We start from the raw sequence: 27,746 nt of genomic DNA, 5'->3' as shown, positions 1-27,746 counted from the left end.
TTTCACTTATTTGTTGATGGTTTTTCCACTGCCTTGTCTTACTGGTGATGTGGTGATGAGGGTGGAGACTGGAGGCCCTGTAGTAAGCCCAGATCCCACAGGATGGTTTATGTGAGTTTGCCAGCAATGCATCTTGACCCACAGTGCGCAATGTCTTTTGCAAGTGGCTGAAATGGCACTCATAAATATACACACATGCACACTCAAACATAATGCAGGCAGATCAGTAGCTACAATGATGCAATGGGATACTCAGTTTGTGTTACCTCCCAAAAATAAGAGCACTTTTAAGAGTTAGCCCTGTGCCTCAAACTGGAGTATTTCCTTTCATGGAAGCTTCCCATATACACTGTCATTTTTCTTTTCCCCCATTCCTGCTATTCTTCTTTGTAAGAACCAGACACCCTTTACATTGCAGCTTAAATCAGCAGTTCTTGTATATACACACAGATTTTTACCATCTCATCCTTCCTTTAAAGGGAAGGTGTTATCATCTTACACTGCATCGTGTGCTATAGAGGGTTAACGTCAAGCAACACTAGACTACAGCTGTTAAGTCTGGTGATCAGACAGGCAAGCAGCATGCTCTGTCACCAGCATCTTGCTACTGAGATACCCACACTCGTTCTTCTCACATCTTGTCTCTTTGAGCTCTTCTATCAGATCAAAACGTTCCCACACTCCCTTTAAGCATGTAGTAGCAACCATGTACAATGCAAATGCTGCTGGTGGGCTGGGATTTTCCCTTTTCCCACCCCTTTATTTTGGAGACAAGTTAATGTGTTTCAGCTGGGGGAAGACATCCAGATAATTCCCTTCTCCAGCTCACTGGGGAGGTCACCAGAGCCAACACTGTGTGTCTGTTCCCCATTCCTGCTTTTGGGACAAGACAGGAACCTGCTGTGCCCCTTCTTCACTCTCAATAGGATGGTCTCACCTGAATCCTGCTGACTAACTGTAGCATATCAGTGCCTTTTCCCTTCTGTGTTGGAGGCAGCAACCTGATCCATCCTGCACTCTCTGATCATCCCATTTCCTGGAGGAGAATGATGAGAGGCTGGGACATTCCCAGACCTGTCAGTATACATGAAGACAAGCACAGAGCATTGCTTACATAAAAGTTTTATTGGAAAGTCTTTGAATACTTGAAGTACATTGGAGACTGTTTCCAAAACAATGCAATTTAGGAGCCTTCCCCTTCACCCAAAGTTATCTCTGAATAAGCAGCTACATACATCCTGTCCTTAATATAGAATTGAACAGACAGCTGCTAAAATAAACAGCCTTCATAACACAATCTGTGGCAGGCCACAGCAGCACCTAGATCTTTCCTGAAGCAGAGCATTTGTGCAGTGGTCAGGGAGCATAGATACAGCAACCATGTGTTGAAACTGAGGAATGTCCAGAAAAGAGGCACATAACTCAGCCCTAGAGAATCTCTTTACTGCTGTGGCCATCCAGCTCAACACTAGCAGCTCATATAGGCAAGTTTCCAGCCTTCTGAAGTAGAAAAACCCCAAATGCCACACTGACATTCTGCCTTCTGGGATGTGGGAGCTGTAGCCATCAGCATCAATGAGCAGAAGTATTTGGCTCTGGGGACCTTCTGGACAGTATCAGCAAGAATGGCTTGCCTTCTGCCAACTCCACAGTGTGCCTCTGTGAGAAGGAGACAGCAGCAGCACTGGCTCGATGAGGTTCAACCTAGTCTATTCTTCATTAATAGAGTGAACCAGCACTTCACCCCAGTGCTGCTGCTTTGCAGCCCAGATTGCATCACTCTCCCAAGCACAGCCTGTACATTGAGAGGAAGGTGACAGCAACCACATCTCTGAGCTAGAAGGTGGCAGAGACCAGCTTCCTAAGCACAGGTGAGAGCCAGCTGATAATATTCGTCCCTTATGCTCCTGCATCCTTCTGCAACCCTTTCCCCCTGTAAAACAAGGTGGCTCTGGCTGTGGGGATCAAGTGTTTGTTAGAGCCCATGTAACTTAAACACTCTTGTGCACAGTTTACCTTGGCAGCTTTCTTAAATGTTTGGGCATCTTATTTTGCAAGGACTGAGCAGTTTCTGTGCAAGGCTGCTGAAAAGTTGATTTGGTTGAGTAAGCTGAAGAAGTTCTGGTGGGCATCTGTCCTTCAGTAAAGCTCTCCCCTAGAGTTTTGGAGCTCATATGGCCTCCCCCTGAACACAGCACTCAACATAAAAGCATTCTGTTGCTCTGACCTTACAGCAAGCTCCATTCTGAACCTGGTTCCTTGCTCCAGCAGTGGCACAGGAATAGTGTTCTACAGCGGGTTCCCCCATCAGCTGCTTCTGATCTCTTTCAGTTAAGCTGAAGAAGCTGCCACATTACACTACCTAAAAGGCTGGTTACTCAGCCACTCTAAGGAAATTAAGATGTCTCCTCAGGCCCGAGGCAACACAACTCCACTTCCAGAGAAAGAAAAAGTGTTTTAGGACAGTAAGGGGTCCTGTAGTTGCTCACTGTAGTTACACATAGGAGGAAGAGAGAGAACCACAAGGCGACCTACCTTATCTAAGCTTCTGTTTAGTGTCACTGTTTCTCCTCCCCTCCTTACATCAGGCAAAAGACACGCACCAGCCGAATCAACCCTTGAGCACTGCCACTCACACTGCTGATAACCACATCATTACAAAAATAACATTTCAGCTAATCAAAAGCCAGCTGATTAAAAAGTACCGTAAGCTCCCCCCCAAAATGTGCTTCTTTCAAGAAGCTGCCTTCTGAATGGCTGAAAACACTGCAAATTCATCCATGCCTATCAGAACACAGCTTTTTACCAAACCCCTGCCACTCCACCCCGCTCCTGTGTGCGTTTAATTCTGTCAGTGGGCCCTGACTGGATGTAATGGACACAAAGTCCTCAAAACAGAGTATTATATTAGAATAATCAAGTCTGTCTTAGAAAATAAATATCTTGGATACTTTCCTGCAAGGAGAGACCAGTCTCACTGGCCAGGGTTCCATGGCACACTTGCTGTCTGCAGTGATCCAGAGCAGAATGACCCGCACTACTACATGAAAACAGAACATCTTTGAAATATAGGTTTCTTTAAAAGCAATAAATATTTCTTGACTCTTAAGATCATCTATTAACCATAAAGCAGGAAAGGTCTGCAAGGGTTAGAGGAAAGAATCTTGGACTAAAGACTCCTAGTAACATAACCCTAAAGAAATAGGATTCCTAGTATTTACAGTTGTATTTCAGAAGCAGAGACTGTGAATTCAGCACTATCACAGCTGCTACATGCAGGCTTGCCAACAGTCAACACTGCTCAACTCAGCACGGCCGAGCGTCAGTATGCTCAGGAAGGAAATGTGGAAAGCTCTTCTGTAGTTCCATTCCTGCTTATCAGCCAGCATAACAGAAGGCCTCACACAAAACAAGTGGAGGCCCAGTTCCTTAGCAGTAAAACAAAGGTAACTACTTATATTACACAGGTCCCAACGCTGACGTCTCGCCCTGGCTCCAGGCACTCACACTGAAGTCAGGATGAAATGCCCCATTCTACGGAATGGATGTCCTGGAGTGGAAACTGTTAAATCTGCTGAACTCACAGCCCCTGGAAATGAGCCAAAGCTTTCTATGCTCTAACAGGGTTGGAGACTGGAGGAAAGAGTCTGTTAGCAAGAAGCTACACCGAGGGAACTTACACCGTAGGACCTCTGGAGGAAGCATATGGCAACTTTTCACAAAGCCCCTCCACAGAGAACAGAGACTGAAGAGAGAACAGATTTCATACATTGAAGTTTTGACTTCTTGTGTCTCTGCTGAAGTCTTAAATTCGAAACTGTGAGCAGTCCAGAACTATGCAGTGGTGTAGTTGAGGAAAATCCGATCTGCTGCTGAAGACAGCAATCCAAGGAAGCTCACTTGATGGAAGGAACTAATCAAAGTGAGACAAAAGGCAGAGCAGGGGCAACAGAGATATTTCTTGACGTCATTTTCCAGAATGCCTTGAGAAGGAAGAACTGGAAACAGCTTCACTGCAAGGTCTCTACAAAGGCATCAAACTCTTTGACATTTTTCTCATGGACTGCAAGCTTCTCTGGTAACGAGTCCTGAGGGGTAAGAAAGGGGCAGGTCAGAGCTCATTCACAGGAGATAAAAAGCAGCTTTAAACACACAGGCAACCCCTCTCTGGTGCTCTGTGCTCCCCTTCCTATGTGCACAAAACCAGGAGTCCTTGGGCAGCATTCAGTGACCCTGAGAAGGGCACCCTGCCCACAGTGTGTTTGTTCTGTAAGAACAGTAAGTGCACTGGAGCCTCGCCTTGTGCAATTCCTGCCACCAGCTGCAGCACAATAACCTGCTCGTGTCACTGCCTCCATCAAGCCACTTGCAGCTTTCAGCCTCTGGTATGTTACAATGCCTGTGAGCCCATTACAGCACTCACCCATACATGACTTTCACCAGCCACACCAGGGTTTACCTCTGCTCAGGCTGCAAGATCAGGCCTAGTTTGCCACTAAGTTTGACACACCAGAGGCAGGATTAGTTTTAGGGGTTTCAGTGACAGCCACAGCAATGCGGTGGCAGCTTTCAGCTCGAAGGTAAACACACCAGTTTCAGGGTGTGCCACAAACAAATTTACACTTGGCTGGGAAGTATTACTGAGGGATCCCCTTTGGGAAGGGTCTCTCTTCTGAGTACAGGAAAGACATGGATCTGCTGGAGTGGGTCTAGAGGAAGGCCATAAAAGCAATCAGAGGGATGGAGCATCTCTGTGATGAGGAAAGGCTGAGACAGCTTGGCTTATTCAGCCTGGAGAAGCCAAGACTTGGAGGAGACCTTGTTGTGGCCTTTCAGTAATTAAAGGGGGCCTACAGAAATACTTTGTTGCTATAGGAGAAAGGTTGATGGTTTTAAGCTGAAAGAGGGTAGACTCACACCAGATATAAGGAAGAAATCTCTTTAAGATGAGGTACTGAAACACTGAACCAGGTTGCCCAGAGAGGTAGTAGATGCCTCATCCCTGGAAACATTCAAGGCCAGGCTGGGTGGGGCTCTGAGCAGCCTGATCTAGTTGAAGATGACCCAGCTTATTGCAGGGCTTGGACCTTTAAAGGTCCCTCTCAACACAAACTATTCTATAATTCTATGAAGATACGATTTTTTTCAAACTAGGAATAGGGAGAGCATTACAAACTACATATGATTCCCATAAAAAGAAACATCAGGGCTCCATACCAAGTCCTCTGCCATGGACTGTGCTCCAATGTCAATGGAGAGGCTGCTGAGTTGAGGGGGGTTCTGGAACTCACGGTAAAACGTTCCCAGGTCCATTGGAAGAATGTCATCCTTTGAAAATGCTGGTTTCTAGAACCAAAGATACTGCTGTTAATTCACATTCAGAGGCAGTGGCTTCCCCTCCACTATAATCTCAGGTAATGTCATTACCTGCTATCTGTGAACCTCTTGGCATTACAACTGTTGCTGCAGTAATGCAGATTAAATAACTAAAGAACAGCCAAGATCTGTGCCTGCCTGAGCAATAGGAAGAGAACATTTCCTTGGAATCCTTTAGGCATTAGACAAGAGGATGCCATGCCCAGGTGTTGGCAGGGAACAGAGTATTTAATTTGTAGCTGTTGGTTCCAAGTTATCAGTCTCTCTGTAGTTTGGGGACCATCAAGCTCTACTTTGGAACTGAGATACATGGGTCCTTTACACCCCCACTGAAAACTATTCTTACATCATTTGCCATTGCATCAGCACCTGAAGCCCATCTAAGGTGCAGGTGTTATGTGAGAGCACTGATGAGGGCACTTACAAAGTCAATCATAACAAAGTCATCATGGGTGTTCCCTGTGCTGCTGCCACTGGAGCCCTCCGAGTGTAAGCTGCCTTGTAGAGGAGATTCAGTTTCTGGGGAGTCAGGAGGATTGACCTGCCCAAGAAATCAAAGATGGTGAGTACTGATCTTATAACCACATCTGTCTGTGTATTCTGACAGTGTGGGGACAGTTAGGAGGTTGGACAATAAACACATGCTACAGCAGGGGCAGCAAACACATACTGTTATTTGTACGTCTAGAGAGCCCAAGATTAACATGGGAGACGAAACCAAACAAATCTAAATAACTAGTTCTTTCCTCAAAATATGAAGTGTATTCAAAGTACAGAATAGCATGGATGTTGCATAAGGGATGCTGAGGAAGCACACATTATACCTCTGGAAGAGGCTTACCAGGGGGTCGTTATCTTCCAGCTCAACATTCTTGGGAGCAAACATGGCAAAAGGAATGTCTAAGTTGGCCATGGTCACCTGGGGAGATTCAGCAAACAGAATTTCACTAAGATGGTCTTACCCAGCACAGAAAAGGATACTAAAAGTCTTTGCCCAAGATTATGTCAGCAGTTAGGCAGGAAGCTGACAACCTCATTTCAAAAAGGCATAAAACAGGGAAATTGTACTCTGCTGACTTAATGCAGACACATACCCTGAGGTGGGATTGCTGCTATACATCTTGTATATAGGCAAGGATTAACAAACTGCTACAAATCCAACCAATTCTCCATCATCCATCCAAAGGGCCTAGAAGAGCATCCTTAGGAACTGGGCAGATCTCTAAGCCACCTCAGCTGAGCTTAAATGCTTGCTTACTAGTGGTCAACTGGTCTACTGCATGGCAGGCTTCCTACCAGCTTCCCCAGTTTATGAACTTGTGGTAGTGGCATTATTGTGAGACCCAAGTTATCAACTGTTCCATATGCAAACAGGGTGCTGGCAAAGTGTGTCTGTCACATCCCAAAAGGATTTTATGAAAAACAAGCCTTGCAGCTGGCAGAACACACTCTCCAGTCTCCAGGGTTGTCCTAGCATTGAGTGCTTTTTGCTCCTGTATGTAGGAACTGATGGGAGCAGCAGGGTATTGTGGTGGCCTCTGAGAAGATCTATTGTTAGTTACCTGGTTAATGGGTTTGTTGACAAAAGCTCCCACCTTCCGGATAAAGATGGTCTCCAGAAGGTCATGTGGGGAGCCACATTTCCCTTCGCTGCTGTTTGATACTGTTTCTGTGTCCTCGCTGGGGGAGGAAAATAGAGCAATTACTGACTCATGGCACAAACAACATTGACAAATCCCATGCTTGACAGGATTCCTTTATTCTTCTGGGTTTACTCCTAGTATTGGAAGGACAACAGAAATCCGTCCTTGTACTGCAGGTTCTTCCTCAGTTACAAGCACAAAAGGGGAGTGGGACACCAATGGCATCAGATTTTTGTTTAAAGCTGGATTAAAACTATTTAGCTGAAAAGTTGCTGCCACCTGAAATAGGTTTTTCTTTTTGGAGATGGACTCTTAGCTTCAGAATGTGCATGTTCACAGCAGTTCCTGTTCATCACTATTATTTTTCAGTAATACAGTAGACACAGATCCATAGGGAGGTGCTAATGCAACTGTGATTTTCGGTTTCTTTACAACAAAATGACTGCTTAAGATCCTTGACTCAGAACTCTGTGACCCAGAGAGACTGTACAAGAAATAAACACAATGACTAAAAAAGAATAGAGGATTTCATTAGCTGAGAGGGAGGTGATTTAGGACAGTCTGAGCTAGCATTGTTTCCTTTTAAGTAACTTTGTTCATAAATAGTGAACAGATTTGCAGTCACTACAGCTGGTTTGGTAACAATTCACTTTAACTCTGGAGAATATAAGACTCACTTGAGAAGTTATTTCACTTTGTTGTTTAACAATGGGCAAATACAGTAAAGGGATTAGGAAAGACAGAATTGATAATAAAGCTGACATAACAGAAGTTGCAAGGATGTTACAGTGACCAGCAGGTGTAAGGAGGTGGGTGAGATCATTGCTTGGAGAAAGGCTTAAAAAAGGATGATGGGGGAAAAAGCCCCATCAGAGAAAACTGCTCGCTGTTTTGGGGGATGGAAGACAGTAGTTATGTTACAGACAAAGAGGGGAAGCCAACAAGTTTTATCTTAACAGGATTATATTTGGGCTAACACAAGTGGTAGATCATCTAAAACCAACCTACCTACTAGAAGGAGTAGCTGCTGAGTAGTGGCCTCCATCCAGTGGGGTGCACATCCTCTCTTGGTCAGCTTGAGTGCCATGTGCTGGCTGGCTGGGAATTGGGGGAACTCCCCCCTCTTTGCCTGGGCCAAGCAACTGGGATGGAGAGAACAGGCAAGTTGGAGATCTCAAAATCGGGCAAACACCACAGTGTAATACAGAGCAGATTCTGTCATATTGGGAGTAAGGTGTGGGATTTTTGCCATATGGCTGGGCTCTAGCCCCCATAAGGCTGAGGGAGGTGTCAAGCAGATGGTGATCATCACAATACAATTGGTTTTATTCCCTTCCCACTCCACTTCAGGCCTGTTTTACACTGCAGAGCTCTCTGGCCTTAGGTCCTTTGCTTCAAGGAGAAGCAGGGGAAAAATAATCACATCCTCTTGCTATGACCTCACTGCCCTCTACAGCTTCCTGAGGAGGGGAAGTGGCGAGGGAGGTGCTGATCTCTTCTCCCCGGTAACATGTAGGAATGATTCAAAGCTGTGCCAGGGGAGGTTAGACTGGACATTAGGAAGCATTTCTTTACTGAGAGGGTGGTTAAACACTGGAACAGGCTTCCTAGAGAGGTGGTCAATGCCTCAAGCCTGTCATACTTTTTCCACATGACCCTACCTCAGTAAAGTCAGAATGCTGAGGATCCAACTCCCAGACTCTGTGCAAGTTGTGCTTTCTTTATATTTACCTTACATTCTTTTCACTCCTGCCAGACAGGATACTAATGCATGCACTAGCGTCAAGGCCTCTCTGAGATGTACAAGTACAAGTGGCACAACTGGTTGCAATACCAGCCACGCTTGTTCTACCCTCTACAAGTACCTGGTGAGGGTGTGCAGCATTCAAGCCACCAGCAAAGAGTACAGGATACCCCATGTCAGCTGATCCAACTCCCAGGGCAGCAGGCTGATAGGAAAGACGAGAGCTGGAAAGCTAAGAAAGAAGAGAAAAAACAAAAGGGCAAAGGGAGAGGAAGGAGGAAGTGGAAGGGGAATGCCCCCAGTCTGAATAATCATCAGTCACTGAAGAAGGAACAGGAAAAGTCAGAGGTATAGCACAGCATTTCAGGCTGGCAGAAGGATGCTAGGTTTTCATTGGAATCAATAATGAAGGCTCTTACTATAAAACTTCTTACTGCAGGGGGCTAAGTCTGGGCCTTGACAAGAAAACAAGACTGGTTTCCTACACACATAGGAGAAAGCTGTGCAGGGTACAACTGACATTCAGTCACAGGGAAGCTCTGCTCTACAGCTCTGTTTTTGAGACCGAAAGAAGCATAAATGCCATCATCAACTCACTAAAGAGCTTTTTCCTCAAAACAACTGCATTATCAACTGTTTGAACCCATTCCCACTGCACACTGAACAGGCCTTGAACATACGTACATATCCTCAGCCAAAGAACAGAGTTCATATACATGCTAGGTAAAGAGAACCGGGTCTCTCACAAAGCTAACCCTTGTGAGACTACTTTAGGAATGAAGTGCTGGAAGCAGTGAAACCCAGAAGGTGCTTACACACCCCAGCAGAAATCTTGCTGGTTGGATTAAATAAAACTTCCCCATTTTAGCTTACCTGACCTCAAGAGAAACACTCTTTTCAGAGTTCTGTGTGTGATACTACACTAACACCAATGCTGACATCATTTAGAGGGGCCTGAATGATGAACAGCAGGATATTCACATGGGGCTAGTTAAGCTGAATGGAGGACTACTGACTGTGTAGGTTCTAGGGACACTGGCTGTTAAGAGAAAACACTTGGCAATGTGCCATACTACTTGGGTACTTCACTAACAGTCTGTGCAACTGCTGCTGTTTAGTTAGGGGTGCTTGGCCTGTCTTTAGGAGACCTTCATCTATAAAGGCATTTAAGCAGCCAGTGTCAACAATATGCCTGGCCCATTTTTCATTCACCAGCCTTTCTCATGCACAACATTCCATATTGTTAAATTTCTACTTTCCTGTATTTGTTCTGGCATGCTGGAATTGTATCTGGCCACGCATAACATATTCTATTGACAACTCACTTGGTGTGAAAAGGCCAGTCCCATCACTGGGACCTTCAGGGTGTCCGTCACCACAGGAGGAGGGGTCTGAAAATGTGCCTTTGTGACAGTAAAAACACACTGTGCACAGAGACAGACACACAGAGGAAACAAGGAAAAGAGAGAGAGTAAGAGAGGGGAAGAGAGAAAGAGAGAGAAGGACTTCAGAGAAGAACTATGAAGAGTTGGATGAACTGAATGCTAGTGAAGAGGTTTGGGCTGCAGCAGCCACACCTACACATGGAGCAGAAGTCTCAGTATTGCCAGAAGCACATTCATTTTGTAAGGAACTGTCTGTTTGCCAATCTCAGTGAACCACTCAACACAGGTAATATTGGAGACTCCAGTGAACAGGCTCTGTTCCACAGCTCATTAGAACTGAACTAGATAATCAGCAAGGGGAAGGCTGAGCAGATGCCACAAAAAGCCAAGGGTATTTTTTTCCAAATGTACAAATTACATGTATTTCAATAATCTCCATCCATACATACTCCTTATCTCCCAGCATTATGAGGCATCATATCTTGGCAGGTCTGTGCTGCACCCTTAGAATAAAGGGGACCCAGACTGAGGTGCAATTCAAACACCCTGATGTGAAGAGAGAACTCCATCAACCAGAGTGATGTTCCAGAGGTAAAGGCTGCCTCACAGAGGGTACTAATGCAAAAATGGCAATCCAAACCTCGTTCAGTCCCATACCTTCTCTCGGTCACTTTCTTACCAACAGTTTTCAGTTTAGGACAGCTTTGTTTCTGTGTATTGCTCATGGACAGACTTTCTCCTGAATTTTTGGCTACTCAACAACATAAAGACATGCTATGCAAGCTCACAGAGAGAAGGTAGTAACTATTCCCTTCTATCATGCAGGTTAGGCCTCATTTCTACTGGGAAGGCAGGCAGAGATTTGGACAATTTGCCTATAGGAAACTGCCATACAGTTCCCAGTATTTTCCTACACGTTAAGTTGTATACAGTAAGCTAGAGAAAGAAATTAATTTCTTTTTTACCCCTTCTAATCTACTTTAGAGATCACTCTGCCAAGACAACCTTACAATTCTAATTGTAGCAAAGACTGGCTTTATAAATAAGCGCACAGCATATGGCAACTATGAGCCACAGAAAAGCAAGAACGTAGGCTCATACTCAATGTGAATCCTCAAGGTTTGTCTGGTTTCATAAAGCTTTTCCCGTCAGTGACAGCAAAGCTTCATGTACCCTGGGGAGATGTCAACCTCAATGTATTTACATTGTATTACTGTTAAGTAACACTGGCATGGGTCAGTGGAAATTTCCTTATAAAACCTTTTGCATTTAACCCATTTTGTGAAAAGGCAGGACAAAACTTGGCCACAAACTCATCTTCTGAGCTATGTATCACAGAATAAGAAAAGCTTTATTCCATCAGACTTACTGCCCATGCTGGTTAGTTCAACATTACCTGATGCCCTGTCACCCAAAAGCCACTTAGCACAAAAATGCTTCCTAAGGAAAGCTCATTTCTTAGGAAACAGCTCATTCATACAGTACAATACATTTTGCTAAACCAGTCATGCTAATTCCTCTGAAGTAGTGGAAAGACCCATAGTGAATTCCTTCAGTTTGGAGCAGCATTCCAATTATAATTCATTCTATGTTTCACATGGACATCAAAAGAGATTGAGAGTCTTTAGATTGTCTTGAAAGATCAGTAAAGACATTTGTTTGGCTGGATAACAAGGCAGGAAACATTCCTGAATGTTTAAAGCTATAGAATGACTACAAATCTGACTAAGTCTTCAAAATACGGAATTGTGGAGTCGGGTATATAAGGACAGTAGAAGTAGGAGTTAGAGTTTCTGTTTTTTTTCTTATTCAGAAGGAAACCATCATCCATTCATTTTAAAATGAAAACTTAAATGAAATTTGCATGGGTAGGTGGAAGTACAGAGTATTAAGTCCTTAGTTCAATACTATGATACCTTTTTTTTTTTTGCTGATACTTATTCCTGCTGCCCCAACTACTTTTAGATGGTCCAACAAGTACGGCTGTTGTCTTTTTCCTGCTTTTCCATTCTGCACTTTGCTATAACCATTTTCCTGGTATTTCAGCGTTTCTTTCTCAATGTCAGCCTGTTACCTCTACTTACGTTGCCTGGCATCAATCTCTTGAGTTCCTCTTCTTGCAGCACTAGTATGTGACTGTATAAGTACATTGCTATCCTCTTCAAGCACACCTCAGCCCAACTATAGGTTCTTTGAATGTCAGTAATTTAGTCTTTCCAGTCTCCTAGCATTTGGTTGAAATTAGTATCTAACTAGGTTTCTACTCAGAGTGTAACAATATAAATAACCCACACACTAAATTCTCATTAGCATCAGGAGGCTGCCTGTTTGCACAGTGGTTGATGTAGGAGTATGCACACTATCCTAACAGTGATTATTCTTGAAAAAGTCTGGTTTCCCTTACCTGAGATGGAGGAGAGGTGGAAAAAGATGTGGTACACACTTCTTGGGAATCTTCTACTGAGGGGTATACTGCACCATTGTCCTCACCAGCTCTAAAGCAGCAAGTAAAAGAGAAGCTTTCTGACTGAAAATACCCCTTAAAACACAGAAATAGTAAAACACACTGGGACAAACACTGCAGGGAGGTTGAGTGGAGTTGAAAGGAAAATTATGAATTGTGAGTTGAAAGGAAAATTATGAAGGGATCTCCTCTACTTGGCAGAACTCAGGAAAACAAGGTACGAAAACTAATTTTCCCCAGGTGTTCCTCTTCTTCCTCCACACAGAAACACTTCCCAGTAGCTAATGCTACTGGCTTTGGTGTTTACAGAACCATTGTCAAACAATACCACTGGTCCCAGTCTCAGTGCCCTCACATGCAATTTAGAGAAGACAAACATCTCATTGACAAATAGAAATTAACCTCTGATGTTTCCCCAACAGAAATATCTGGAGATGCATGCCTCAGGACACATAGTTCTACAGCAGAATTAACTGTTACATTTCAAAGGCAGGCAAGGTTAAACATCCTTTGTGTCCAAGTACTTCTGTAAGGAATGTGGGTGCCTACTGGGGCTTGCTGCACTCAGTTTTCTAGATATGAGGGAGATATGTCACCCCTCCTCATATGCTCAACCATGTCGATACGGTTTGACACTTAGCCTCCAGCCTCCCTTCCCATGCAGTCAGCAAACAGTGGAAAAGGCTCTGTATCTGGGCATAACCGATGCCTTCACCATAACCCATGGCTTCAACTCATTATTTCCTCACCTGTAATTGCAGGGATGCATGGGTGAAGAGCTGGGATAGGGACGGTCCACAAAGTGATCAATGATAATCCCCATGATAGGAGGGGTCCTCTCAAACTGCCTGAAAGGCAACAAGCAATGGTGTTATTGGCTTCTTCCCCTCTACTCTCATCCCAATTCATGGCGTCTTCACAGAAAGCCCTTGTGTCTGTTACTGGGACCAGAGCATCTTTACAGTTCAGCCCTGCAACTCCGAGCCTGCATCAACAATCTGGAGTTCTAGAGTGTGGCTCAGGGCTACCCAAATACTCCCTTGCTTCAAGACTTAACCATGAGAAAGAGTATTCTACATGAAGGAGAATCTTGGGAGGGAAGGATAAGCAGAATGAAAAGATTTAGGGGCTCATAACACGTGGGGTTTAGTAGTACATTATTGTAAAACAGGTTCTGGCATGATCATGTTTTCTCACCTGTTTGACATGAAAGCAAGGTTGATTCTGTAAGCACAAGACAAAGTGATGGTGCCCACTGGGGTACCCACTGTCCCAACACGGACCGTCTGGAAACCTGTAAGGTTAAGAAATGATTATCAGTTTCACTGTTATTTATGTTCCATACTTCTTCTATTCTGAGGTTACATTATCTTATTTCTATACTGTTTCCATTATCCCTTGCAATCTGAACTCCAAAGGCTTGTATAGAACCCATAGAAAAAAAAAAAGCAGGACCATGTTCATTCATGAGATTTCTGATGTTGCTTCCCATCTTAGTCTAAAATACTTCTCTGAAATGCTTCTTGTTCCTGAGCAGATCATGGTCTTCTTTACTAGCCCTGCTCCTTATCAACATACTTCCATTCTTATTTCAGTTCTGGATCACTGGAGTCAAAATGGCAATCACCTTAGATTTTGTTAAAGTACCACCATTATACTTGTCACCTTATGTCACAACCCTTCACTGGTGGGTCCAGATAAAAAGTGTATGTAAACCTCAGACTTAATTTTCCTTATGGCACTTAGGAATAGTAATAAATGCCTAGCCAGTATGGGGAACAGTTCTGCTCTAGTTTGCGTGTGTTGCCTGATCATACCTTCTCCCAAGCCACTCAGTTGCACTTCACCAAAATATATCCTGCAGGAAAAGGAAAAAGAAAAGGTATTAAGTCCACTGGGGGCATAACGTTATACATATCCTTATTCCTTATTTGATTTCATGAGTTGAAAGGCTGGAACTACTTTTTCTCTTTAGGAAAAAAAACAAAAGAAGTGGATAGAATGGCCACCTTGAGAAACCCTCCAGCTACATATCTTAGAGCAAGAGATGTCATGTAAAAAGAGAAAGGAAGATAAAACAGTAGTCTAATAAAAAATTTCTGTTTCAGTTTTTTAAGCCTCTGGCAAATCTACAGTTCAGAGCAAAAATGAGAAGTGACATAAACTTCACAGACAGGTCTGAGTCTAAAAGTGAATACTCATCATGTAACATAAAAGATTAACTGTGCTATGAAGAGACCTGCTCTTAAGTATATGCCAAAGCAGCAAGGGAGGCAAAAATGAAGCAATGGCTGGGATTTCTTTTTAAGCTCTCAGCTGTGCAAATGACAGCAAACCTGAGATTTAGAACCATCTAAATTAGCTATGCAAACATGTCAAAGACTTTTCCCAAAGCCAAAAACAAAGACTGGAGGGTGATAAGCATGAACCATAAGCCAGTCAGATCTCAGAGGCTTAAAGAGAGTTGAACTCAGTATTCGAATGAGTAAACTGCAAGAACAACAGGAAGTGGAGCTGAGGATGCATCTTTAAAATGAAATAGCAGAACAGAGTCTGAATCCATACTGCAGAAATATGCACTGCAGTTATGTGCAGCATAGACAGGCATTTGTCAAATATAGGGCAGACACTGAACAACTTGATGCCAATAAGCCATTTAACCTGTGCTTGCATAGAGAATTCTTATATTCTTCTCAGCATGGCAGGCAACCAACAAGACTTCACAGTCCATGCTTAGTTTGATGATACACAGCCCAAAATTCTCTTCTCTCAATTATCAGTAGTAGTTCAATCCCAGTAATTTGAATTTATTATCACTCATCCCTTTTTTATCACAATTACAGCTGCACTGTTCAAGTCTAGAACCTCTGCTGTTTGTATTTAAATGGGGAATCTCATATTCTGCTTATTCTATATATATACCTGTACAATATTACATATTCATGGCCTTGTTTCCTTGAGAGTCTGTAGGCAGGAGTTACCCTAGTTATAGCAAGCAAAGACTTCAGCAGCAGAGACAGCCTGTTGTATACGGTGTATGAAACTTTGATTTCTTTGTCACACCTAAAGAACACAAAGGGAAAAAAATGAGTCTTTTGTTCACACCTAAGCTGTTTGGGGCTTTTTATTTTATAAAATCAAAATTAGTCTGGGCCAACTGTTTAATGTCAATTACTGAGTATATGAATTCTTGTATCTGAGGAAGCAGATGTTGTTGTAATGAATGAAGAAGGAATGAAAATGAAATTACTATTTTTTCTTGACACCAATGTTGAACAGTTTGACTGCTAGACTAGACAAACGGGGGACTTCCCATTTCATCAGCTAAAATACAAACACACACAAAGCAAGTGTGAAGAATGAAGAATGTACTTACTTCTCATTCATTTCTAGACACCAAATTTCCAGCTCCATGGAGTCCCCCTGGATAAGAGAAAGGATGTCAGAGAAAGGCTAATTTCAGAACACACTCTTATATCTCCTTAAAGATCAACAGCAGCCACAGCTCTCAATGAAGATGTTTCTCCCTGCTCTCATCCTCTTGTAATGCAACAGAAAAAGGTGCATTGGAAGTCTCACTGCACAATTAGATCACCTGAGGGAATACCTTCCTCAGAAGTTCTTTAGGGTCTAAGAAACTAGATTTTGCTGCTTTATCATTTGTGTGTTTGGCCTCAGTTATTTGCAGTGGGTTGCTTCTGTTGATGTATTTCTTATCATTAGCATACTACCTAACTGCGTAAGTGAAGATATTTTCACACTGTCATGGACTAAAGGGCAGGAACTCTTGTAGGTGACTTAAGATTCAACTGAAAAAAATGGCATCTATTTTGACTCAGTTCTCACCTCTGAGGTTTTGAGAGAAATCTCCACACACATAGACCTTCCAACCGCAGGGAGTTGTCCTGCCAGGGCTTTCTTTGCTTCATGAGTAACCTCTGGTATATCTTTGATTGCCAAATTGAACTGCAGAACACAAGAAATTATTTCATTTCTTTGAGAAACGGCCTAATGGTACACTACAAACTCATAGACCCATATAGAACATACTAGGTCAGCGTTCACTGAAATATTGATGAAACAGAAAATTCCCAGATGGACTCAGGCTTTTCATATTTGCAAACACTTCCTTGGTTGTTAATTCAAACATTTTTCTTGATCCTGCCATAAAAATCATGTTTTCCCTCACTTGAGTCCTATCTTTACCCACAGAGTAGCCTGAATCTCTTCAAAGCCCATTACTATAAAGTCCTGAACTGACGAGTTGCAAACTTCTGAGAGAACAGAACTCCTCACCACACCCCCAGCAGATCCTGAAAAGGAGCCTTAACTGGCAGGAGCTGCTGAGAGGTATCATTTCTCTCTCCTCTCATCAGCCCTTTAGAGCCCAGAGTGACATGTTGTATGTAAACAACAAAAAATCCCACACCACTAATGAACATATTTGAATACAGTAGTTATGCTACGAACAGTTGTTATAATCTGCACGAGACTGTAACAACTACACTGTGTTCTCAACACATATGTGCACACACACATGAAAGAAACTGAAGAGTTAATGGAATTGCTTTAACACCCCATGACTTTACCCAGTCAGAGCCTGTTGGGGAGGATGATGATCGGGTACAGATTTTCTCTCCAAGTCGGGCCTGGACAATCACTTGTACTGTCTGGAACAGAAAGGAAAAGATACACACTCATGTTCTGAGCTCAGCAGAGCCCTCAGCTCAGAGCCTAAGCTGGACAAATTCCAAGTAAACAAAACATGAGAGGGCTGAGCAGGATGCAGAGAAGTAGAGTTTGCTGCACTAATGTTCAGGTCTAACTGGTTTGAAATATTACAGATAACAGGTAAATACATTTCAGACAGAAAATCACGTTAAGCTGATTATTTCTCTGTAATAATATGAAGTGACTAAGCCAATTTTGCAATCAGGAGTTGCACAGTTCTTAGTAATACTGAAACAAAATTTACAACTATATCCTAAACCTGGACACCTAAACTGAAGTAAAGTATGTACATTTATAACATAGCCATTGTCAGGGAATTTATTTGCATCTGTGTACCAAGTGAGGCCAAATTTCCTAATTCAATGGAACATTCTGGTATTGTTTTTGGATGCAATCTAAAAATTGAGATAGGCTGAAAAGAAAGAGTGGAGTTCAACAGGGGATACTACCTAACCGCTGGGTGGTTCCATGTGTTGATAGAAGTTGAAAGCTAACAGAGGGGTGAAGTGCCCCTCATAGAATCAGTTATAAACTGATTCTATAGCAGGACTCTTCTAGGAGAAAGAAAAGGATTAGGAGGTAGAAAAAAAAAAAAGAGAAAAATATGGTTTTTTAGTTATTCACAGGAATCTCCTAAATTTGACATCGGCTTTTCTTGCTTTCGTTTTTAGCAAAAGCAAAAAAACCCAAACAAACTCTGACCTTGCTACTCTAACCACAGCTAGCATGGGTTTTCTTAAACAATAAAGAAGAGGCATTTGCCACAGGAGAAAAAGTTACCTTTAAAGCAAAAAATTTGATGAACTTGTCCAGGTCCTTCCTGTCCTGGGAACTGAGATCAGTGTCCATTGCATCTGACAATCTGAAATCTAGCACAGGCGTAGGGATGAAGTCCTCCTTCAGCTTCCTGTTTGAATTTCAAGAATTAAAAACATTTTGCCATTAGAGCAAAAGAAATGACGAGCAAAAGAAATGACAAGCAAAAGAAATGAAAGGCCTCTGCCTGTCAAAATCTTAACTAAGATCTGTGAGGGGTGGGTGTGAGGTATAAACGCACATGAACAGTTTATCTGCTCACTGCAAAAGATACTAGAAAAGAAACAACAACGGAGACTCACAATTCAAATTGGGTACAAGTTCTCCAATTTTGCTAGCTTAATTTAGTAATAAACAAACAAACCCCCAAATACTCCAACAACCACACTGACTAGATTCTGTGCCAAGCTATGCAGCAGACATCACCGTCTGCTTCAGAAATCTTCAGTTACCAGCACTGGTCAAAACCAAGTCCTGAGTCTGAAATTCTAAAACCAGTATTCCAGTGGTATTTCAGCAGATAATGAAATAAACCATTGCTTGAACAGGCTCCACAGCTTCCACAAATAGTACTTGCATTAAACCTGTATAGCTACAGATTTACCTACAACCAACTGAAAAGATAAATATTTGCCAAGGAATAGACCAAAATCCTGGGTTCAGTTCTCCTGAAAGCTCTGACAACAAATACTGAGCTCTCACATTCACACTGCCTTGTTTGTCAAAATTCAGTTGTTTCTACCACAATGAACTTCCACAGTGCCAGAGGCGAGGCAGGGCAAGGCACTAATGAGATTCCTGCCACCATCACGTCACATAGCCTGGGATAAATCACAGTTTTTCTTTCAGTTTCTTTGTGTTTAACTTAACAACCATATAAAGACCACGGGGAGGAATGCCTTCATTAGCAGCATTAATTATACTTTTTGCACATAAGCCTTCAAAGTATTAATTCACTCTTAATTCCTGGTGCTGTTTTTGTTTGGAGGCAGCTCATCAGCCTGAAGCAGCCTGTCAAGCATCACGTATTCATGGAACGCACTGCTCACCCCAGGTCTAAGGTCATTGAGCATCAGCAGCTGCTGTGCACAATGTCACTCTGCTCAGTGTCTAATCTTCAAGCAAAGATTGAACCTGCAGCAATGTACACTATTAATACACATTAAAGCTTAGTAGGCTTAGCAGGGCTGATAGCCCTGTTCACACAAAATACATACAATCTTTAGTGACTATGCACATCAGAACTTCTATTTAAGATATCTCACTTAATAGCAATAAATGCCTATTTGAAGTAGTGCTTTAGGAGCATCATCCAAGAAGGGCTGCTAAGTAAGAGTACTGCAATTTATAGAGCATTTTATAGAAAACAGCAATACTTTCTGAATTACTTCATAAAAAGAAAGCTGGACATCTAATATCGTTGAAAGTACCCAGGTTACAGTCATACTGCATCTTATAATAACCTTATAATAATCTATAACGCAAATTGTAATTTAATTTGAGAACTAACAAGACACGTGATTCAACTTCAGATGCATGACCAGATTATTCTTTGTAACCTCCTCATCAAAAGTATTATATTTTCTTTCCCTGCCTTTACCACTACTAGAGATCACAGATCTTTTCTACTGGGGGGGACAGACAGAAATCAGCACTTAAAAGCATTAGATGTTTCACTGATGCAGCACTCTAACTTAAAAGAAATAAGGTTTTAGTATAAACATTTCCCACTACAAAAAAAAAAAAAAAGGTGAGAATGAAGGGGTAACGGTTAAAACTTAAACAGGGGAAGTTTAGATTGGATATAAGGAGGAAATTCTTTACTGTTAGGGTGGTGAGGCACTGGAATGGGTTGCCCAGGGAGGTTGTGAATGCTCCATCCCTGGCAGTGTTCAAGACCAGGCTGGACGAGGCCTTGGGTGATATGATTTAGCGTGAGGTGTCCCTGCCCATGGCAGGGGGGTTGGAACTGGATGATCTTAAGGTCCTTTCCAACCCTAACTATTCTATGATTCTGTGATTCTATGACCTGTTACTATTCTTTTGCCTTAACTAAGTAAAGCACTGTAAGCATTGAGAGGACCTGAGATCTACAACAAAACCTGGCTGACAGAGGCAATAAAATATCCCATTAAAAAAAAAAGAAACACATCTTTTTCTCAGCAAGAAGAATGCTGACATTTAAATACCAAGAGAAATTAAATTAGCTTTTAATGTGAAAAGAAGTGAGAAGCCATTTCTATAAGACCCCTGGAGAATGGTGCAAGGAAGTATATATCCTGATGTAAGGAGAGCTGTCAACTAAAGCACCCACATTTATTTGCCTTGTGGGGCTGGAAAGGAATGCTAGTATCAACTGTTACAAGATACTCAGGAACTAATAGAAGATGTTAGACTCATGGTTAGGAAAGGAAACAAAGCAGACCATCAACACAGTTCTCTGTGCAGTGTAGGAATTAGTTCTAGTGACAGCATATGCAAATATCTCTGGAGAGGAGAGAAAGAGCCACCAGAGCCACGTCTTAAATTCAGTGTTCAAAGAATGAGAGCTTCATACTTCTGTCCTGCTGCAGCAGAATTGAAATTCTTCCTGCAAGACCTCAATTCATAAAGCTTTCATAAAGCATTCATATGCCGAATGCCAGCAATAGTTGACTCACCAGAGCCTAAAGCAGAGCAGAAAGTATCAGGCAAGGATTCCTGTGAGGAATCTGTAATTTCAGGGGCAAACTGGGACCTTGGAACTCGGCTCCCGACAAGTCTAAGGGTCATTATCTGACCAGCACCATCTCTCATTTTTCAGGAGGGCTCTAGTGATTCCCTGAGATCTGCTAAGGCTTAGGACAGAGCTCACCTTTAGACTCATTCATTGCAAAGAGCCAGGACAGGCCTAGAATTACAGCAAACATCTGATTTACAAAAATGCCTCAGTACCCTCAGGTTAGCTGCCACCAGCTGACCTAAACAAGAAGGAAATCCTTTAAACTTAGTTCCACTAAACTCATACAACTTCTCAGGTCCTGTAGCTTGCAACACCAGCACAGCTCCTTGTTAAGTGCCAGTACCTGTGCACATGCTTAGCTCAAGCAAGATGCTGTCTAATTTTACACTGCATAACCACTAGAAGGAAGTAACCTTTGGTCTAGGTTAGAAACCCACAGATGATTGATTCCCCCTCAACCGAGTACTCCCTCAAGTAAACTGATACCTCACTGCTTTAGCCGTACACAGTGGCTGTTCACAGGTAAATAAAAGCATCTCGGCCACGTGGCTTTTTGCTTTGTTTCCCTCCTCCTGCAACACCCATTTTCATGTTTTAATATGCCTTTGCTTCCACCTTCCTCTGAACAGAAACATCAGAGAGATGTTTAAAGGAGAACTGCCATGTGTGGCTCTTTGACTAAAGCCTTACTCTTTCTTACAAGGGTAAGAGGCAGAGAAGAATACTTAACCAACAGTTTAACACCTAAGCACTGTGCCTAATACACTCTACAGGGATTTATACTCTCCTACCCTAAGGAGAATGACACGTCAGCATAAGGTGACGATACACTGTTTGCATGATGCAATGAACTGCAAGAGCCCTCCCCTTGGTGCAGCCCAGAGAAACTACAGCAACCAGCATGCCACGCAGCAGCAGCCTGTAACCCAGCACACCAGAGGAGCACAGAACACTTACAGTTCGTGTTTCATACGTGGGAGTTTAGTGTGTGTCTGACACTCACATACTTAAACAGGAAAGGAGCAGAAGCACCTGACACATACCAGGCATCATTGTCACTGCTGGGGAAAGTATATACAGGCTGTTTCCATCATTTCCCTCCTCTGAGATTTCACTCTTGAGCAATGGCTGCTAAAACTTAAAGTCATTGTGCTTTCCTTTTAAACAGATACTTACCAATGCCAAATAATTACTCATGGTTCCTATCCCAGAATGAAATTAAAATGACCAGAAGGAAGAAACAAGAAAGGTTGTCACTGTAAGGACAGGGCTATGGACAGCCCTCATCCCAGCTCTACATTTCTGGTTACCTGACTGTGCTCCCAAAAAAGGCTCCTGGTCCCTACGACTCCTCTAGAACCTCTTTATTAACACAGGACTCAGATCCAATCTCCAAGGATCTCCTATGTGAAGCTCCAGAAAAGCCTCGTCAAATCATGCAGGTAAATGAGAAGTACATGGAAGTTCTTGAAGCTTCTAACAGAGCGCCTTTGGTAAACAGGCTTGACTGCCAAGCAAGTTTTCCTAGAACATCCCCTTTGATGACAAGCAGGTATTTTGAGCACATTAATAAGCAACTATAAAAAGATCTCCGTAAAGGCGGCACTCTGATTCAAAGTTGAGCCTACAAGTCAGCCTCCAGTATCCTACAATTAATCTCCATTTTGCCTTCTTAGTCGGCTAGTCAGAAACCTGGGGAGAGGGAGGAGGAGGGAACAGTTCTAAATTTGAAGGTGTGCTACTCTTAAAGTTTCTGGATTTTTTAAGAGACGAGTAGATTCCAGCAGAAAAACTGTTTCACATAATATAAATACTCTGATTGAAAGGCTCTGTTGTTTACTATGTAAGTATTGATAGAGGCAACTTTTCCTGCTGATCAGGGAACAGATTTACTTTCTAACTGATTTCTAACTGATAAATTACTTCCCAGCTTAGGAAATACCAGCACTGCCAGCTTCACTGGCCTAAAAACAAAATGAAGCAATTCCTGTTTACCGGCAGTTACATTCTGTACTTCCCTCAGGTCTAAAAAAGGTGCCAGTCCAAAGGTCCATCCTCTCATTTTGTTTGTTGGGCCAAAGTATGCAGACTAACCTAGAATGTGCTTCCACATACATACACTGTACTACAACCACCAATATAATCACCAGGTCTCAACTTTAGTGTGAATACATGTTCATAAAAGTTGAGGTTATACATTATCATTTAAGCAAAGTAAGGTGATCCTGTGTGATCCTTCCAGATGTCTAAACACAGCCTGGCTCATTTGAATGACTTATTTCTTGCCAGAAGAAGGAGGGTTCTACCAGGTCAGGCCACTCCAGCAGTCATCTGGAAATGCTCTAAACATCACTTACATAGGTAACTAATTTTCAGCCCAGGCAGTAACTGACCATGTTTTTCACTCTACATTGTGCCTAGCCACACCACTTCTGAGATTTGTAAGAAGGCAGTTTGTAGGTTGAACCCACAATGTCCTTTTTCTGCCTGTTCACTGACATGAAGATGTTTCTGCTCCTACTGAATCAGTGGGGATGACTCTGGCAGTGCCCTAAGAACCACAGCTGTGACAGGACAGAAAGATGTGCTGATCTGCAACCCCCTAATCTTTTCTAACAAGCAGCAATACACACACTACAGGAAAACTATACAATGGCTCTGAGGTTTTACTGTTTCTAATTGACTCTGAAAGCATTCTGGTTTTAAAAGACACCACTTGCAGAGGTTTCAGCAAGCCACATCCTTCCCACCAGCCGTCCAGAAAACGAAGCCTGGCCACCGCTGGGTCGGGCTTTGTCGGGCACCGACACGGCTGCAGCAAACCCGGACCCCTGCGAGTAGCGAGTGGAGACACGAAGCCTCAGCCAAAGGTACCACGACCCGGTACCCCCCTCCCTCCCTACCCCTCGGAGCTCGCCCTCCCCAGCCCGGGACCCCAGTCCCGTCCCAAGCCGGTACCTGCGGGGGCGCGGCAGTGCTGGCTGCGCGGGGGCTCATCCCGCGCGGAGGCCCGGCTGCCCGCGCCGCTCCCCCGCCGTGCCCCGGCGTCTCCTCAGCGCCCCGCCTGGGCACGGGGGGGGATACCTGCGGCCCTGGGCCCGATACCGGCGCCTCCAGGCACCAGGGGCCCCGCGGCCACTGGGCTCTGGACAGCGCCTCTCCTCCTCCTCGGTGCCGGCACGGCGGGGGGCTCGCCGCGGGTGTCAGCGCCTGCGGGAACGCGGGGCCGGGGCTCGGGCTGCCGCTGCCCTCAGAGCCGCGGCCTGCTCCGCGCCGCCATCGCCGCCGCTGTTTGTTTTCATCTGCTGCGGGAGGCGAGGGGAGGGGAGGAGGAATATGTCTGCGTGTCCGCGGCCGCACTTTCCACACCGAGCCGCAGCCGCTGCCGCTGCCGCTCCCGCACAGCCGAGCCGCACAGCACCGGGCCGGCGGAGCGGGCAGCCAGGGCCGGGATCACAGGGGATCCCACAGCCGGGAGCCCCGCGCTGTGGCGAATCTGCCGTAGCGGGCTGCGGGCCTCCTCGGGGCTGGGAGCGCTGCAAGCGGCCGGTAAGGGCCGGGTTGGCGGCCGGCGGGGTTCGGGGTTCGCTCCGCTGCCCCTCATCGCGCAGGGGCGCCCGGCGGGCTTGGGGGACGCACACGGGTACCGGGCGTTCGCGTCCCGGCCGTTCGGGGCTGAACGCGGCCGGGTCGGCGGTGGCTGGGGACGGTTCCTCCCCTTCATGGGAGCCAGGCAAGGCTGAAGAGCCGTCAGTGAGCCCCCCCCCCCGCTTCCACCCCTTGGTTTTAAAAGCAGATGGAAGTAAAAGATTTGATGGATATCCCTAGTAAAAGGAATATGGTAACAGCCTGAAAGGCTAACCGGTTTTTACCCTGGGTCTTCTTCCCCCTTGCCTTAGGCAGGTGAAGGCTCTGGGGAGGTGCTGTAACAGGGGAGCCCTCAGAGGACCCCCTCGGCCATGGCCGTACCTATTGCAGTTCTTGACTGCGACCTCTTGCTGTACGGCCGCGGACACAGGACTTTGGATCGCTTCAAGCTGGAGGATGTCACAGATGAGTATCTAGTATCCACATACGGCTTTCCCCGACAGTTCATTTACTACCTGGTGGATCTCCTGGGAGCCAGTCTCTCTCGCCCTACACAGCGGTCCAGGGCCATCAGTCCAGAGACACAGATCCTTGCTGCACTGGGTTTCTATACCTCTGGCTCCTTCCAGACTCGCATGGGAGATGCTATAGGCATTAGTCAAGCCTCCATGAGCCGCTGCGTTGCCAACGTAACTGAGGCATTGGTGGAAAGAGCCTCACAGTTCATTCACTTTCCCGAGGATGAAGCTACCGTACAGCGCCTGAAGGATGACTTCTATGGGCTGGCAGGCATGCCGGGAGTGCTGGGGGTGGTTGACTGCACCCACGTGGCAATCAAAGCACCAAATGCTGAGGACCTGTCCTATGTGAACAGAAAGGGTCTCCATTCTCTGAACTGCCTGATGGTGTGTGATGCCAGAGGAGTTCTCCTGAGTGCCGAAACACACTGGCCTGGCAGCCTGCCTGACTGCACTGTGTTACAGCAGGCAGCCCTGACAAGGCAGTTTGAAACTGAGCTACATAAAGATGGCTGGCTTCTTGGTAAGTCTATTTTCTACTGGTTTCTGTGGAAAGTCTATTATATACCACCTCCTTATTGAGCCTAGAGCCTCTGGGCACAAGTGGTATGTTTACTTTTGATTGCTACTCTGCAAATACCTTGAGATTCATGACAGTCCTTCTCTTAGAAGTCTAGAGCAGTAACTTCCCATCTGTGTTTTATACAGGCTGATTCTTGCATGTGTTAGTTTACAGTCATTCTGTTAAGAGCGTGTTTTCAGTATCCTACACCTTTCTAAGCTGAATTATGCCATTTTTAAGTCTATGCAGGGTCCTAGTCCAGCTGTCTCTCACTGCCTTAGGTAGTAAATTAACTCTCTTAAAACTCCTCTGTGTTCTTCCAGGATTTCCCTGTGTAAAACTGAATCTCTATGTTGTTACATTTGTAAACCTGTGTTATTGTTGCTCTTCCATGCCTTCTCATGCCTCCTGTTCTAGCCAAGGAACGAAGTTATTCTGTACCAGCAGTACCAGAAAAACAAGAGGTAAGAGGTGAAACCTGTGGTTAACTACAGGTGTGTAACCTGTCCTCCTTTTCACTGCCAACAGGTGACAGCTCCTTCTTTCTCCGAACATGGTTGATGACTCCCCTGCATATCCCTGAGACGCCTGCCGAGTACCGTTACAACATGGCCCATTCTGCCACTCATAATGTCATTGAGCGGACGTTCAGAACCATTCGGTCACGTTTCCGCTGCCTGGATGGTTCCAAAGGCACCCTGCAGTATTCTCCAGAGAAATCCAGCCACATCATTCTGGCTTGCTGTGTGCTTCATAACATCTCCCTGGAACATGGTCTGGACGTGTGGTCTTCACCGGCCACAGGACACATGGAACAGCCGGAAGAAGAGTACGAGCAAATGGAATCCATGGACTCGGAAGCCTGTCGTATTCGTCAGGAGCTTCTACTTACTCACTTTAGCTAACGTTGTGATGGGGAGAAGGCTTCTAACAGTTCATCTGGGAAGATACACAGAGCAAACATGCCCCTTCCTCTTCTTGAAGTCTGTAAACACTAAGCAGATCTGAGACAAGGAGAAATATTACTCTCTTCATTTCAGGCGGTTTTCTGAACTTCTCTCAACCTCTCCAGAGATGCAGCTCAATCGCTGAGTTTTTACTGTTGTGATGTTTAAATTCCCCCCTTTCACCTGACTTAGAGAACAATAACTAATGTGGGATGAGTGAAGAAACTTGGGAAATTGTCTTTGGTAATGATGAAAACTCTAGTTACCCTTGCACTGTTTTACAAAGCAACAATTCTATGCCACTTTCTAACTTAAACCAGTTCTGATTGTTTTTTAAATGGTATTTCACACAAATTAAACTTCCATGTGGGCTCATGCCTACCATGAATTCATGAGCAGCAGAACAAACTTTTTGTTTGCAGGTAGAAATTCTTGCTAAATACCATTTTGCAGTTCTGCACATCTCCCAAAACCCAGCAACTCCTCTGAAAGCAGTGTCTGTGTTCTGTGAGGGGTTTGCCTTTTTGCCTGGTACACACTAGTGCTTGCTCGTACCTAGAAGGTTAAGAAGGACTGAAGGTTTCTTTTAACCAAACAGACTGGAGAAGATGTGAAGCTGTGGTTGACTCTGTTGGTTACTGAGCACATATCAGGACGTGGGCTACTGAATGTAACTCTAGTTATTGCTAGATATGTCTGCCACAACAGAAAACCACTCACCTTGTTGGCTGCTGTAAAAGAAATGCCAAGGACTGGCTGGGTCACATGAATTGAACTGATTGCAGAAGTTCTTTGTTTAGATCAGAGCTGAGGTACATAAAGGCAGCTCTTCCACTGCTGGCAATCAACCCATTCTGTGGAAAAAGATGGCTAGCACACACAGCTGCTGTTGGCACAGGACTGGGAAATTTCCTGGCAACGTTCTCTTTCCAAAAGATGGAAGCGTTTTCAGGGATCTCTTGACAGCAGTCAGAGAAAATTTGGTTTCATAGATTTTATTGTTTACTGGGCAGTAAACGAAACGAAGTGGTAGGGGATGCAGATGCTGCAGGAAGGTAGCAACTTAAAGTAGCAGTGCAACCATCTGGCACGGCAGGGCTGTCTTTTCTTGTAGAGGAAATGTGCCTGGATCATGCCCCATGTTTGAGGAATAAGGAAGTATGGAACACATTCCCAACCAAGTGTAGGATGGAGATGCAGGATTATCCTACCAGGTGATGGCAGTGAGCGTTTTGCTATCTTACTGAAAA

At 44.3% G+C, this 27,746-nt stretch overlaps 2 protein-coding genes and 1 long non-coding RNA gene across 14 annotated transcripts; 2 read left to right on the top strand and 1 right to left on the bottom strand.

Moving 5' to 3' along the window:
* Window positions 1-1,106: 1,106 nt before the first annotated feature.
* ATG13 (autophagy related 13) lies at window positions 1,107-23,982 on the bottom strand. Of its 12 annotated transcripts, none has more exons than XM_062635832.1 (18): window positions 23,840-23,982; window positions 18,124-18,250; window positions 17,202-17,282; window positions 16,459-16,578; window positions 15,989-16,035; window positions 15,535-15,675; window positions 14,430-14,470; window positions 13,810-13,906; window positions 13,362-13,460; window positions 12,553-12,643; window positions 10,089-10,187; window positions 8,885-8,995; window positions 8,028-8,161; window positions 6,939-7,056; window positions 6,218-6,295; window positions 5,801-5,917; window positions 5,218-5,346; window positions 1,107-4,088 (listed from the first exon to the last, which is right to left on the bottom strand). In XM_062635832.1, exons 2-18 carry the CDS (start codon window positions 18,190-18,192, stop codon window positions 4,011-4,013), a joined length of 1,650 nt encoding a protein of 549 aa, XP_062491816.1. In that variant the 5' UTR covers window positions 18,193-18,250; window positions 23,840-23,982; the 3' UTR covers window positions 1,107-4,010. The 12 variants fall into 12 exon arrangements, with proteins under 12 accessions (XP_062491816.1, XP_062491817.1, XP_062491818.1 ...); XM_062635833.1 differs by having other exon boundaries at window positions 18,124-18,205; XM_062635834.1 differs by lacking the exon at window positions 23,840-23,982 and having other exon boundaries at window positions 8,885-8,968; window positions 18,124-18,249.
* Window positions 5,813-11,431, top strand: LOC134172601 (uncharacterized). The gene is made up of 4 exons (XR_009967966.1): window positions 5,813-5,938; window positions 10,638-10,739; window positions 10,834-10,945; window positions 11,133-11,431. It is a non-coding gene; the product is annotated as an uncharacterized LOC134172601 (long non-coding RNA).
* A 422-nt stretch (window positions 23,983-24,404) lies between the features above and the next one.
* Window positions 24,405-26,888, top strand: HARBI1 (harbinger transposase derived 1). The gene is made up of 3 exons (XM_062635845.1): window positions 24,405-24,430; window positions 24,785-25,510; window positions 26,078-26,888. Exons 2-3 carry the CDS (start codon window positions 24,841-24,843, stop codon window positions 26,452-26,454), a joined length of 1,047 nt encoding a protein of 348 aa, XP_062491829.1. The 5' UTR covers window positions 24,405-24,430; window positions 24,785-24,840; the 3' UTR covers window positions 26,455-26,888.
* The last annotated feature ends 858 nt before the right edge of the window (window positions 26,889-27,746 follow it).

This window comes from Pezoporus occidentalis, unplaced genomic scaffold (genome assembly GCF_034315485.1).
Source record: "Pezoporus occidentalis ecotype Australia unplaced genomic scaffold, CSIRO_AGI_Poc_V1 ctg46, whole genome shotgun sequence".
Classification (NCBI taxonomy): Eukaryota; Metazoa; Chordata; class Aves; order Psittaciformes; family Psittacidae; genus Pezoporus; species Pezoporus occidentalis.
Note: the sequence above shows the minus strand (reverse complement) of the source record. Positions and strands in the feature narration are given on the sequence as shown.